At 36.4% G+C, this 14,844-nt stretch overlaps 1 protein-coding gene across 1 annotated transcript; it reads left to right on the top strand.

Moving 5' to 3' along the window:
* Window positions 1-3,570: 3,570 nt before the first annotated feature.
* On the top strand, window positions 3,571-12,937 carry LOC134798048 (putative phosphatidate phosphatase). Its single transcript, XM_063770376.1, has 7 exons — window positions 3,571-3,776; window positions 7,488-7,718; window positions 7,913-8,076; window positions 9,427-9,624; window positions 11,683-11,856; window positions 12,051-12,227; window positions 12,808-12,937. The coding sequence occupies exons 1-7, from the start codon at window positions 3,722-3,724 to the stop codon at window positions 12,889-12,891; spliced, it is 1,083 nt and encodes a 360-aa protein (XP_063626446.1). The 5' UTR covers window positions 3,571-3,721; the 3' UTR covers window positions 12,892-12,937.
* Window positions 12,938-14,844: the final 1,907 nt, after the last annotated feature.

Here is a 14,844-nt window from a genome sequence, read left to right as displayed (position 1 = left end):
TTAATTTCTACCATGATAGACATTTTCTTCTCTTTACAGTATGGGTTAGTGATTTATGAGAGCGCTGGTGGCCTAGCGGTAAGAGCGTGCGAGTTTCAATCTGGAGGTCGCGGGTTCAAACCCCGGCTCGTACCAATGAGTTTTTCGGAACTTATGTACGAAATATCATTTGATATTTACCAGTCGCTTTTCGGTGAAGGAAACATCGTGAGGAAACCGGACTAATTCCAATGAAGCCTAGTTTACCCTCTGGGTTGGAAGGTCAGATGGCAGTCGCTTTCGTAAAAACTAGTGCCTATGCCAATTCTTGGGATTTGTTGTCAAGCGGCCCCAAGCTCCCATGAGCCGTGGCGAAAATGCCGGGACAACGCGAGGAAGATGATGATGTATGGATTAGTTATTTATGTCACGTAGAAACTTTTTGAATCTTAGTTTTTCTTCAACATAATGTCGACTTCATTCGTTTTAATAAAGGTCTAAGTGCCCTTTTGACTTTTTCGATTTAAACTTGATTATTTTAAATAAAGAGTCTCTAAAAATTATTAGTCAAGTAATTATTCGATTTAATTATATAGAAAGTGTATACTTAGTAAAGTTTGGTATAGCTGCTTTAGGAAAAATACAGTACAATTTTAAACGTTATTTTATAAGTTGACTTGATTTAGTTTTAAGGTGATTTCTGGAGTTGGAATTAAATTAAAACCTGTTTTTTTTCTTTAACCAGCTTTAAAAATCGCCCTATAATTATTTAAGAATATTATACTACTTAAAGTTTTTCGTGCAATGTGTTATTTATATATTTATACACTATTTATACCTATACAAGCTTTTATTTAGAGTTTGTATAAATAATTTAAAGTACAATTTATTAGTTTTAATTTTAGCATAGCGTGTAAATAATTTATTTCATTCGGTACGAATTTTAAGGCATTTTATATTAATGCATTTATTTGTTTAAAAAATACAACATAATGCACAGCTCATTTATTTACTTTACCATGGATAAATGTATTATAACAGACGCACGAAGTGAAGCAACACGTCTAAGGAGTGTTGTACTTATTCAAACTAGATGGCGCTGCATAGCATTTTACAATTGACTAACAAGATTTTCAAGACTTAGCGATTACCAAGTGCGAGCTGCGCGCTACGAGCGTAGCTGATAGCATGTTTTTTCCCGTTTGTAGCGAAAAGCGCCTACGAACAGAGAACCTGCCTAGCGGGTGATTGGCAGTCAATGTGTTAAACACAAAACTCATACCGCAATGCAGCGCCATCTAGTTGCTAAAACCATTACATGCGTCTACTATAAGTTGATTTGTTTACGAATATATAATTGTAGAATAAGATACCTCTGGTCTAGAAGACTCGGGGCATGTATTTGATACTGTGATATAGAGATGTAACAATATTGCAGACTGGTAAGCAGTGTAAACGCTTTTTAATGTGGGAAAAATAGTAAATATGTGTTTTATCGTAGTTTTTTCGCGGTTACCTATTTACGGTGGGAAAACATTTTTTTTTTTCGAATTTTATACTTCATTCTACTGTTTTTTTGTATTGTCTTAATTTATTGTCTATATTTTCTAACTTTTTCTATTTCCAGCTTCACCCGCCAAGTTTTTCTTACGTAAAATATTATTCAATATCGGTATCAGGTGTTTTCCATATTTTTCCCGAAGTACCACTTAGTTCTTAGTCTTAGTGAAAAAGCTGATTGAGTCCCATCCATATTACCTACCAAAACTTGATGGTTACATAATACAAGTCTTTTTCGCACTAGTTTAGTTGGAAAGAGACAAAACTAAGCATTTCAGATGTAAATTGGTTCAAAATTGTGACTTTTGTAACGGTGGACGTAAAAACGTCATTGTGGCCTTAAACATAATAAAAATTTAAATACATATATGTATATATTTAGATGAGTTCCGCTTTGTACATATCTTGTTAGTTAAGTTTTGGTTAATTTTATTTTATATTAAGATGAATTATTTATGTAGGTGTTAAATAATTTAAAATATACTGGTCGTTGAAATTTGTTGGTCATTTTATTTGACTGTAGTTTTTTCATCTGGATTTCAGACTTTTATTTAGTCGAAGAATACGAAATCAAAGAGTAGATAGTTAAATAATAAACAACTCTCAAGTCAAATAAAATAAGAAATAGCAATGTCACTAGATGGCGCTTTACATAGCCATTTAGCTCATATTTTAACCTCTTGTCTGTGTTAAAAAAATGAAAATGAAAATCTTTATTTCAGGCAACTAATGGCCCATACATAAATACCTTAAAACTAGCATACATATTATATAAAAATATATTTTAAAACTAAACTTAAAAAAACTAAACACTACATATCACATTATGGCTGCATTATGGGTGTTAAGGATCCTGAGCAAATTTTGAGTCATATTTTGCATTTTTTTTTACGAGAACGTAGTTTTCTGTTCTATACAGCACAACCGAGGTTTGATATGACTGATGTGGCCAACGCCATCTAGTAAATGTGTGTGCAAAATCTATATACAATTTTAGAATTTTACTCATCCATGAAAATATTCTGACGAAAAATATTTTTTTTAATTATGAAATCTGAGAGCAGCCGATGAAAACCTATATTTTCAAAGTGACCAAGAAGTTTCATCCATTTTAAAATTATAGTTTTATTGTCAACTGTATATGTTCAGGACCTTGTATATTGTATAGCATAGCGTTTTGGCAGCATTTCTAAATTATTTGTGAACGCTATTAGATGCTTATTTTGAATTTTACATTAATAAAAGCATAATTTAAAATAAATAAAAATAATTATGAATTGATGGTTTTATTTAGTTAGACACTAACAACATTTTGCAGATTTCCAAACACTACATTTTTATGCAATAATAATCCTGAAAATAATATAAATATAAAAAGACAATATACTTATTTCTAAAATTTATTTGTAATATTAGGAAATAACCTACCCATGTGATTATTACTACCTAGATTCTTTCGATTGATACCTACTTGATATGTGTCTAGACACCTCAATCTAAGATTCTTGAAAATAATTAAATAAACAATACAAAGACCCATATATTATGCTAGATCTAGAGATTAAAAGATACGCGTCAATAACAAAACACACTGGGTAATATCTTTATTGCACAAAAGAAAACACGTACAAAAAGGCGAACTTAATGCCATAAGTCATTCTATACAAGTCAACCTTTGGGTTTGGGCAGATAAGTAAATTGTAGGCATACCTACTTATTTGCGATAGATCGTGTAAAAACAGGTTCAAAACTCATATATTATCTGATTTTTTTATCATATGATGACTTAAGTGTAAATATGGATAATATAAAAAATAAACATCGTCATAATACTTATAATCCAACCCGAGGAAGTAAACGCGTCATTACACTTATCAGCGACGGTAATTCTTTTATTTATTATTCATAACCATCCTCAGATTGCAATGCAGATATTTAAAAACACAACACCCAAGAACAAACCTTACTCCCATCGCACTAGAGTTTAAAATCCGAGGAAAATTAATCGCGAATACTGACAAGATTTTAATTGCGATATTGAAGGTGAATAGATTAGTCACTACTGTCACTAGTATCAGTTGTGAGCGGTGTCCTCGCATTGCGTGACGTGTCCGCTAACATACGAGATATCGTGACTGTTTTCATAAAACTGCATTTCTTTTCTCACTTTTGTTTCTGTGATATGGCGAAGGATAAAAAATGGCAGCTGTTACTGGATATATTCGTGTTAGCGTGCGGTGAGTTTCTTTTACATATTTTATAATAGTTTTAAAAACAACGGTTTGTTTAATTTGGTTTGCACCAAATCCAATACCAGAAGGTAACTAAAGTACTCAATGTTTTTAGATAAGTAATTTGTATTAGTACAGTCAACTGTAAAAATATGGGTGTACAAATCATCTCAAAAATATGTCCCATAACTCTTACGAGTATGTCAGTGAATTAAGAACTATGGGACATACTTTTGAGTAAGTTGTCTACACCTATATTTTTACAGTTGACTGTACCTCATTTAATTTGGTTTATTCCTACTTTCTTTTTCTTATTAACCTAGTTAGTGATATGTTATTAGTTATTACTGTCAGTAAAGTCCCTCGTGCCGCCCAATGTATATTAGGATGTACACTCCAGGGCGCCGATTTTTGAAATTCGACAGCTCTATTTCGTGTATTTCGTTCAATAATATCTCCACTACTAGACATTTAAATTCTACTAATAAAATTGAAAAGGAGTGGTCAATACCACTAGATGACTCGATTCCCAATTTCTATCGCTCGTATTTCAAAAATTAGCATTTCGCCGTTTTCCACCAATTTTCAAGTGACGAAATCGAACGATCGAAATTCAAAAATCGGCCCCCTGTTTCGATGGAATTTCAACCTTGATTAAAAACCAAGTAGTTAGTAGCATTTCATTTGTCTCGTATAATTTTCGACCATAGAAATTCAACCCAATTGAAAATACAACAAGATTCTAACTTCCTTGGCTATAATTTTGTATGGTGGGCGGCTCGAGTTAACTTATAAATACCTACCTACTTAATGGTGCTATCGAGATGCGCGCCTGCATGGGCGAGTCATGTCACCAATGTAGGTAGGTGAGCAGACCCCTTTATTTGGAGTGAAACATATTATTGTATTGCGAAGTTATTTAATATTAATATCATTTATTTTGAAACAGTTTTAAAATGTAAAACATCTGTAAAACAGTTTTTTTTGGGAGTAATCTATGTAAAGTTCGTTAAATTTTGAATTATAATGTTCTCATATCATATGCAAATCAGTCTTGACCGTATTTACGAGTCTCGTCTGTTTAAGGCAGCTAAGTATTAAAACTAAGTGGGTACTTACTTATGATCCGTGACCGTCTGAATAGAGTTTATGTATCATCATTCCCTTGCCCTTGTCCCATTCACTTGGGGTCGGCGCAGCATGTCTTTTTCTTCCATACTTACCTCTGGCGCCCGTCATCTCAACACCTAGTGTCGCCCATGGTATAATAATATACTCCGCCTGGTACTCCATTCCCGTCTTTTCTAGGTCACCTAACTGACACGGGCCTACGTCATCATGCGACAGCGCTATATGATAATATGCGATAGCGCTATATATAGCGGCCATGTTGTTGTGACGTAGGCCCGTGTCACTCTGGGAATGGAAGACCATGTTTTATTAGACTATGGTGTCGCCTAGTGTTGCAAAAATGTATATAAGTACCTAGTGACATCTCTCATGAGATTAGGCTATTGGACACCACTAATGGTAAAAACATATCAAGCAAAATATGCAGCGTATTGTACTGCCGAAAGCAGGCTATATTCGCCGTTATGAATTGACTCTGATATTTATATACTAAAACTATGTAGCATTAGCTACATATTATAAATACCTACATAAGGCTCAATTAATCATTGTCAAAATCAATTCTTAAATACGTTTCTCTGATAATAGATTCCGTAGTGCACCTGCACAGTGCAGCCTTGAATAATGACGAATAATTATTTCATTCAACCGTGTAATGCGCTTGTAAAAACATTTCGTAAAAAAATGATGGAATCAAATTAGTTTTTGTCAAAGGAAAACGTAGGCGAATCAGCATCTTATACAAACATTTGATAGTTCATCGATCTCTTTCTTTATACATACGACACGAATGACTCATAGTATCTAGTACCTAACGGAAAAAGCTGTTGTTTTTTTCGCATATTTATATTCATATTAGTTTATTCCAGTCTCATACTAAAGAAAAAGTGACCAAGTCCTCCGGTGGCCGAGGCCGGAAACGAACCGGCCTCTTCAGGCTGAAGACTCACTGGAGAACTTGATCATTTTATTTAGTATATGACATCTGTTTCAGTAGTTATATAGGTACTTTAAGTATGATTCCCACCGAACGGGCAGAGTCGGAGCGCAGGCCGCAAGACGCTCGGCTCCTCGCGGACGCGAACGGACTCCATCGCCTCTGCCATACATAATGTATTAGGCACAATGAAAATGCGCTCCGGTGCGGCCCGACTCCAGCCTACATACCTATAATTATATACCTATAATTAGTAGTATGACTAACTTAAAAACAACAATGAAAATATATAATTTGATTAGTTCCCTAGTTATGTTCGTAGACTGTGGAGCCACAACAGTTTGTCTAACAAAGTGTGCTACTATACTAGACAGAATCAAAACAAGAAATACTTCATCCACCCATCTATCTACTATCTATTTATCAATCTCTTCTTTGGTACAATGCCTCAGGGGCCTATTTTAGATTTAAGCTAAGCTAGTTATTAATTTCGTTTAGTAGTACCACAGTATATATCTTGTATGTAAATAAATGATTTTATATCTTCTTTTCAGAAGTCTGTTATAAACAGTTAAAAATTTAGGTAGTTAGGTAACCTACCTTATATAATTTTAGTAGGTACCCATCCTATCTGCGTAATTTGACCACGTTGTATAACGAACGTAATAAAGCATTATCTATTCATTTCCTAATATCCTATGATAACATCTATGATAATAGCTTATTAATCATTTATTTTATCTTTGCTTACAATGTACCTAGATCATAGATTATGTTACCTACTAGCTCTGATTGTGCTAAGTGCTAATAAAAATACCTAATCGTTTTGGTTTCGTTACTCCGCTCTTCGGTCTATTATTTTCTCAAGTTAAGTTAACAATATCTGGGAGACCGAAAACATATAAAAACTCAAAAATGCGCGTTTTCCCAGAGATAAGACCTAACTAGATCGATTTTTGCACCCGAAAACTCCCATATAGCAAATTTCTTCGAAATCGTTAGAGCCGTTTATCCGAGATCCCCGAAATATGAAATCCCCCATTTATAAATAAAAATACAAGAATTCCTCGTTTGAAGGTATTAGATGATACGTAATTTACGTATTTATGATACTTAATTTTATTATAAAGTAGTTTTATAGAAGTATTTCAAATTCATTGTTTGTTGACCAATAAATTTATTAATGACAGCTAATACAAAGAAATAACCAATAAGAAGACTAAAAGTTAAAATAAGATGATACGTAGGTATTTAATTTAAACAACTTTAATTTTACTTAGGTAAAAGTCACCAGCTAACAGTTCTGACTTTTCTTCGCCAGTTTTCTGAATTAGGGGTGCAACCGTGAAAACGCTAAAACTAATAGGAGTATAAAAACTAGATTTCGAAGTTAGGCGTAAATAAATTAATGTATTTAGGTTGCAATTAAAGGGACCCACTGATTAACAGCCCGCCGGACGGTATCGGCCTGTCAGTTGTTCGGAACTGTCAAAATTTTGTTCTAACTGACAGGCCGATACCGTCCGGCGAACTGTTAATCAGTGGGCCTCTTTAATAATGATAAGTACTTATTCCATTGTATTAATTGTAAAATTAAGACACGCTGTAGCTATTCTTGTTTATTCAATATCAATAATTTGATTTTGCAGTGGGAGTCCCACTTCTAGCGTTGACGCAATGGGCCTACCCGTTCGAGCGTGGTTTCTTCGTCCATGATGACTCCATACGGCTGCCGTTTATGCAGCAAACCGTGACAGAAGCAGCCCTAGGTCTCGTCGGGTTCGCACTGAATATAGCTACAGTAAGTAATCACATCCAGGGAAAATCCAGGGAAAACGAAAATGTGGAAGAAGACGTACCTCGTGGTTCAAAACCCTCAGGTGCTGGTTCAAGATGAGCACCAGATCGCTGTTTCGAGCTGCAGCGTCAAAAGTGAAAATAGCCCTAATGATAGCCAACCTCCGGCAGTAGACGGCACCATAAGAACAAGAAGTAATCACACCTGCCACACCTGGTTCACCTACTTGTCCATATGACTCCATACGGCTGCCGTTTATACAACAAAGCCTGACAGAAGCCGCCCTAGGTCTCATCGGTTTCGCACTGAATATAGCTATAGTAAGTAATCACAGCTGGTTCATATTTATCCATGATGACTCCATACGGCTGCCGTTTATGCAGCAAAGCGTGACAGAAGCCGCCCTAGGTCTCGTCGGGTTCGCACTGAATATAGCTACAGTAAGCAATTATGTACCCATAATAGTAGTTTATGTGACTGCTACATAATGAAAGGCATTAAAATACATATGTGGGTTTATGAAACGAACTGAAAGCGAGTTCGCTATAGCGAGTATACATAGACACATAACATGAGACATGGCGTATGTCTGGTAGGTAAGTACTACTTCTTGTTGATAAAAATTGTATGAAGGTGGCTAAAGCGTATTTAACGTAAGCAATCTTATCCATTTCCAAGTCTTTTTTATGATGACTAGATGGCGCCACTTTCTAGGATTGCTTACTTTATTAAGTTTTATTAAAATACAATTAATGATTAAACTTATAAACTCGTACCAATTTTTAAGTCACGATTAGCGCGACTTGCAGCTCGTGACTTTAACCATCGTTAAATGTCAATCAATGTATTCAATACGACATGATACGACTCACGATCACGATAATCGAATATATATCTAACTGATATCATGTCCACGATATAGGTTCATTAACATTAACTTTCCTTTATGTTTCTTAACGATTGACACCACGTTTAAAAAGGACTCATTTTTAGGGCTCCGTACCCAAAGGGTAAAACGGGACCCTATTACTAAGACTTCGCTGTCCGTCCGTCCGTCCGTCCGTCCGTCTGTCACCAGGCTGTATCTCACGAACCGTGATAGCTAGACAGTTGAAATTTTCACAGATGATGTATTTCTGTTGCCGCTATAACAACAAATACTAAAAACAGAATAAAATAAAGATTTAAATGGGGCTCCCATACAACAAACGTGATTTTTGACCAAAGTTAAGCAACGTCGGGAGTGGTCAGTACTTGGATGGGTGACCGTTTTTTTTTTGCTTTTTTTTCGTTTTTTTTTTGCATTATGGTACGGAACCCTTCGTGCGCGAGTCCGACTCGCACTTGCCCGGTTTTTTTTATTTTATCTAGGTAAAGTCAAAGAATTTAAATTCCGTACCACTTCGCACCTTGTCACAGTAACAATCAATATGAAAGTCGCTGGGGACCTCACACTATTGCCACTGTGATAAAGTACGAAATGATACTAAAAAAAATAAAATCAAAAAATCTAAATACCTACATTTATTTCAGATAACTATGATCCATACATTGATAAATATAGATAACATTACGAATCACAGTAATAATCATACATCACCATTATAATATAAATGTTAAATTAAATAAAAATAATAAACATAAAATCACAGTTAAAATTAATAAATTTAGCATCTAAAATTTAGCTAATTATTACATGATCAATCATTAATTAATACCCACCCACAATTAATAGCTATATTTTAATTTATTGTGACTTTAATATACATTGTCAATTCGTCTCTTTCCAGATATTGATAATCGAGTACCTACAAAACCGGAGGGAAAAGAACCCCAACCAGAAGTACCTCTTCGGTTTCACGGTACCAGCGTGGGTGTGGCAGAGTTACAGTACCATAAGAACGTTCGCGTTTGGCGCCGTGTGCCAACAGCTGCTTTCCAATCTGACGAAATATGTCGTCGGGAGGCTTAGGCCACATTTCATGGATGTAAGTACTTAATACACAATCCTCCTCCTCCTTGCGTCGTATTCCTCAATATTGAGGGTCGTGACCTCCCTTTTGAATAATTTTTCTGTTTGTAATTTTCTGTAATGTTTCTGTCATTGACGGTCTGGAGAGCCATATATACTGTGGAGTCAAGAGCGGTGCGGATCTGGTCAGACCAACGTATTGGACTGCATCCACGTTCAGGCCTTTTCCCATCCACTTTGCCGCTCTCAAAAAGCTTTTCCAGGTTGCCACCTACCACCTATATTACTACTTCTTCGTCTTTCCTTGCTATATTAGTATACACAATAGTATATTTAAAATATAGGAGCAATATTAGATATTTTATCTATCAACCCAAAAATAAGAGTCTCTTCGGTTTCACGGTACCAGCGTGGGCGCGACAGAGCGACAGTAGGTATTATACTATAAGGACGTTCACGTTTGGCGCCGGGTCCCAACAGCTATTGGCCAATCTGACCAAATATGTCGTCAGGAGACTAAGTTTTTTATACAACAACCGCGGCTGAATGCCAATGCCACAAATCCTAGCCTTTAGCCTAAAAGCTACGTGTCTGTAGGCTGGCTGCAAAGCGTAACGCGTGTTTCGATTATTAGCAGCGTTAACAGTTATGATAAAATGTAGGATCAAGGTGGACCTTTAAGACCTTACTGATCACTACTTAGAAAGGTCTTATTTTGCTCCGTTTTTATGCTTGTACTCCACTAACTGGCTGTGTCTACACATCAAGGGACCTACAGTAAACTTCAAAATTAGAAGTTATTCTGTATTTCCTGTCCCTCTTACCGTACTCAGGAAAAAAATGATAAAAATTCCATGACTGTCCAGGCATTTAGGCTAAAAATGTCCGCTTAAAACTATGAAACAAGATTCCGTCATGACACTGACGGAAACAAAGACAATTATATAATTACGTTTTCAATGTTAAGATAAAGTGATAACAGTTATCTTTTCGCTCATCTACTGCATTGTTTCCCTTACTATTCAATGTTTACGCATGAATTATTTATAGATACTACTCATCTTTACAATTTACAACTAATGATACCGGTACTCAAAGAAGATTTCCAAAGTTTTGTGTTTATATCGGTATATGTTAGGTTTTTACAACATTTGACGACCATGTCGCAGAAATATGGGCAGTCACTGGCTATTAAAGCATTATCTAAGTACGAGTAAGTATGTGCAAACTGTACAAAGTTTCTGTTTGGGAAAACAAATTGATCAGAGTGCGTGCTGTTACAAACATGTAGGTAAACGTCTTAACTATTAAAGCAACTTGTCATCGGTCAACTGTGAAACAATAAATGTGTTTCAAAAACAGATACTATATTTACAAGACGGCCTGACAACTACCTATTAAAAACGTGACAAAAATCGGAATATTTGGTGTGAACTCGACATTCGAGCTATTTTTCGTCAATCATCTCAAAAACGGTCGAGAACGTCACTTATAGTTGCGTTGCCTACAAGTTCTACTAATTCCGTTAACATCAGTAGGTAGGGATGTTGCGAATATTCGCATCCGCATCCGCAACCGCGGAACTTTCGCATTCTTTTTAAAAGCTTAATGCGGATGCGGATGTCGAACAAGTTGGTACAGGAACGTCTTAGCGGCGGCGTAAATGCTAGGTAATTTCGTCATTAGCTATAACGAAATCGTCTAGTTCCAGAAAAGTCTGCCAACTTACTGTTTATTGAATATAACGCACCTATATTCTATCTCATATACATACTAAAAGTTTAGCTTTTTTTAAATAAAAATTACTAAAATGTAATATTTGACGTTTTTTAAGTAGGTACCTAATCTTGACATCCGCATCCGCGGATGTCAAAAAATCTGCATCCGCAACATCCCTAGTATATACATAGGTGTGGTATGAACTTCTTGGGCAACTTCAGTGTTTAGTGTATCACCGATTATCTATCTAGCGCATTGGGTTCCCTCGTTTTATGATAGTCATTTGCCCTTAACTTTTCCTGTGATTACCTATCATTTTCTGGTATTAATGTGTATCTCCAATTTGCAATTTCAGGTATGCCGTCCCGAATACAACGAGACGTTGCCGGCAAATGCCTTGGGCTACATCCAGGTCTACACTTGCGCCACCCGGACTGATCCCGCCTACCAATCTTACCTCAAAGACATGCGGCTATCCTTCTTCAGCGCTCACTCCAGCTTCGCTATGTATGCGGCGGTGTTTTTCATTGTGAGTTCTTTTTTCTGCATCATTTTGATTTAGGGGGGGAGGTGCTTGAAAGCTTGAAACCAATGATGGTGGGGACTTTACGGGCTTGAGACCCTTAGCCCCCCTTAAATCCGCTACTGCTATAAACCATTCTGAATCCGACCAATGACAACCGCACGATATGCCACACACTTTACTTGCTAAACTGCTTTCAGGTTTACATTCAGTTTAAAGGCAGATGGCGCGGCTCTAAGCTGCTTCGCCACGCTATCCAATTCTTCGCGTTGATGGGAGCCTGGTACGTGGGGATGACGCGTGTGGTAGAAAACTTCCACCACTGGAGCGACGTTGCTGTGGGCTTCATTAATGGCGCCATCTTTGGATTTTTGGTGGTGAGTTTACTTGCTTCAATTCTTTGAAGGTCAAAAACCCTTAAGTACATATTGAGAACTTAAAGGCACATAGTGAAGCTCCTCCGTCACGCTGTTCAATTATTTAATAAGGTGGAAGCCTGATACGTGGGATTTTTGCGTATTTGGAGGTGAAAACATATTTGATACTGTCATTCACATTTTGGACGCCAAGAACCCTGGCGTCGTGTCGTGAGGCTCGAAGTTGCCACGCTGTTCAAACAGCAAAAACATAATTAACGTGGAATAAATGTAAAATGGATGAAGATTAGTAAGAACGCGAACACCTCAATCTCTCGAATCTCGGAGGACGCTGGATGCGGGTCGCTTCCAAGCGGTACGAATGGAGGTCCAAGGGGGGGGCTATGTTCAGCAGTGGACGTGTTATGGCTGAGATGATGATGATGATGATGATGATGAACACCTCAATCAGACAATTGTCTATTTTGTCCCTCTCACACAGAGATGGACATGACTTCTTCGAATTTAGATTTTCGGCAGTTTGGACTATATTTCGAAAGTTTTATTGACATGGTGGTATTTATCTATTATTTATTTTCAGGTAATCTACATCCTGAAGCCAACAAAACGCCTGCCCATAACCTGGCAGGACGCGCCGGCGAGCACGCTCCCGGTCGCGCGGTGACGCCTGCGGCGCCAGCGGTTCAGACTTCTGGTCGTGCTGCAGTTCATACTGATGACGATACTTAATAAATGATAGTGTGGTAGTCTTTAGTCTACGCCAACTCTTGGGATTAGTTGTCAAGCGGACCCCAGGCTCCCATGAGCCCTGGCAAAATGCCGAGACAACGCGATGAAGATGATGAGTGTGGTAGTCCGTCAATTTGTGATAATCTGGCTTTTCGTAGCTTCTGACAGTTGTTGGACCGGTGGGAAGCAGTGAGAAGCGATGCAATGAGTGGCTTCTTTCCTGGTGTGCATGTAACGTGTTTCTTAGAAAACATTCTCGCAAGCAGTGTTAACAGCTTTGTTGTGCAAGACCAAGACATCTATATCTACGTTCGTTACGCTATAAATAGTCTACCGCAGATATCTGCCAAAAACTGTGTGAATCAATCCATACTCTCCGGCGGTGTTACAGCCAACATTTGTTGTGCAAGACATCTACCTAACTACTATCTACAAATACAGTTATGGTAGGTGTTCGCGAAAAGCGATATTATGACTCCTTAATGGTCATGGGATCTATATCTTTAGTAATTAATGTACTTTCCTAGCGTGAAAAGAATCAATGTATCTATTGATTTCTTTCGCCGCCGGTTATCCAACTGCCAAAAACTATGAAAATTAGAATCGATTCATGTCAAAATAGCATTAATTAACTACGGCACGTATTTAACCGGTCAACTAATTAATCTAATTTGGGTAGTTTAAAAAAATAGAAATGGGTACTAAAATTAATAGATTGGCAACAAAAACGGAGCCTTAAAATATATCAATATGAGTTGTATTTTAATGCTGTTACAGCTTTTGATTATTTTTAGGCAGGTACCAAGTATTTATTTGGCAACTGAATTATTATATTGGAGACCATTTATGAAGCACATTTTAAAAGATAAAACGGCTATCTATTAATTCTAAAATGAAGTTCTTTTAAAATATTTTGTTTGGTCATTACACGGTCAACCTAACACACTCCTCCTCGCTTTGCTCGTCGTCGCACCTATCTGTTGACTCTACAGAACACAGTGGTAACTATTAAAATTAGTAATTAAAAATTTAAAGATCTAATGGTATAATGACCATTAGGCGTTTCATGATTAGACATTTCGACTATAAGTATACTGACCATGACGTATTGGTAAATTAATTTGAGGTGTTTTGTGTAAAAACTGACCAATATTCATTAAATTTAACTGATTTCGTGTTAAAATACTACCTAGCTGAAACGACATGCTCAGTTATGACTATAGTTGATTACTTAGGTGTGAACAATTAGATGACTAAATTTTATGATCGCTTTACAATATTAGTTGCTAATTTATTATTTTAGTCGCCAACCTATCACTTTAAGTCTCCTATAATTTTTTTGGGTGGCTTGATTTTGCTGCCAGTTCTTTTAATAATATGATGCTTATATTTGAGGCTAATATATTTTTTTTGGGGCTAAAATATTAATGCACAGCCAAATTATATTATTATATGCCCAATGAAAGTTCCTGTTTAATATTTTAGTTGCCCGGTTAATAATAAGCCATTAACTACTACGCCCATGATACGTGTGTCAGAAACATGTGAAGATACATTACTAAAATATGACGAGGACATTAATTAATATCATCATTGTTTCTTTAAGTTCCACATTAATCAACAAAACCAATCGTTAAAAGTTTATTTAAGTATTGTCTGCTAGTATTTTTATTTAGCCATGTACCTAAGTTGTGAACGTTCTGGCGCCTAACGAAAAACAACAAGCAGTAAGTAGTCCATAGTGTTCATTTTTAAGCAAATAAGATTTGTAAATACAGGGTGGCCAAAAAATAAGTGCAGTCCCGTTGCCAGGGAGTTTTTGGGATTAAACTAAGCAACATTTACTATGGGACCAACCCCGAAATCGCGAAAAAACATTGGCTGGTCC

This window comes from Cydia splendana, chromosome 16 (assembly GCF_910591565.1).
Source record: "Cydia splendana chromosome 16, ilCydSple1.2, whole genome shotgun sequence".
Classification (NCBI taxonomy): domain Eukaryota; kingdom Metazoa; phylum Arthropoda; class Insecta; order Lepidoptera; family Tortricidae; genus Cydia; species Cydia splendana.
This window is presented reverse-complemented; position numbering and strand designations above follow the sequence as displayed.

Excerpts from the sequence above, each read along its gene's own strand:
- LOC134798048 (XM_063770376.1), top strand. The coding sequence starts at position 3,722 with ATGGCGAAGGATAAAAAATGGCAGCTGTTACTGGATATATTCGTGTTA. Across the intron at positions 7,719-7,912 it reads TCGTGGTTCAAAACCCTCAG|AAGCCGCCCTAGGTCTCATC; the intron begins GTGCTGGTTCAA and ends AAAGCCTGACAG. Across the intron at positions 12,228-12,807 it reads CCATCTTTGGATTTTTGGTG|GTAATCTACATCCTGAAGCC; the intron begins GTGAGTTTACTT and ends ATTTATTTTCAG.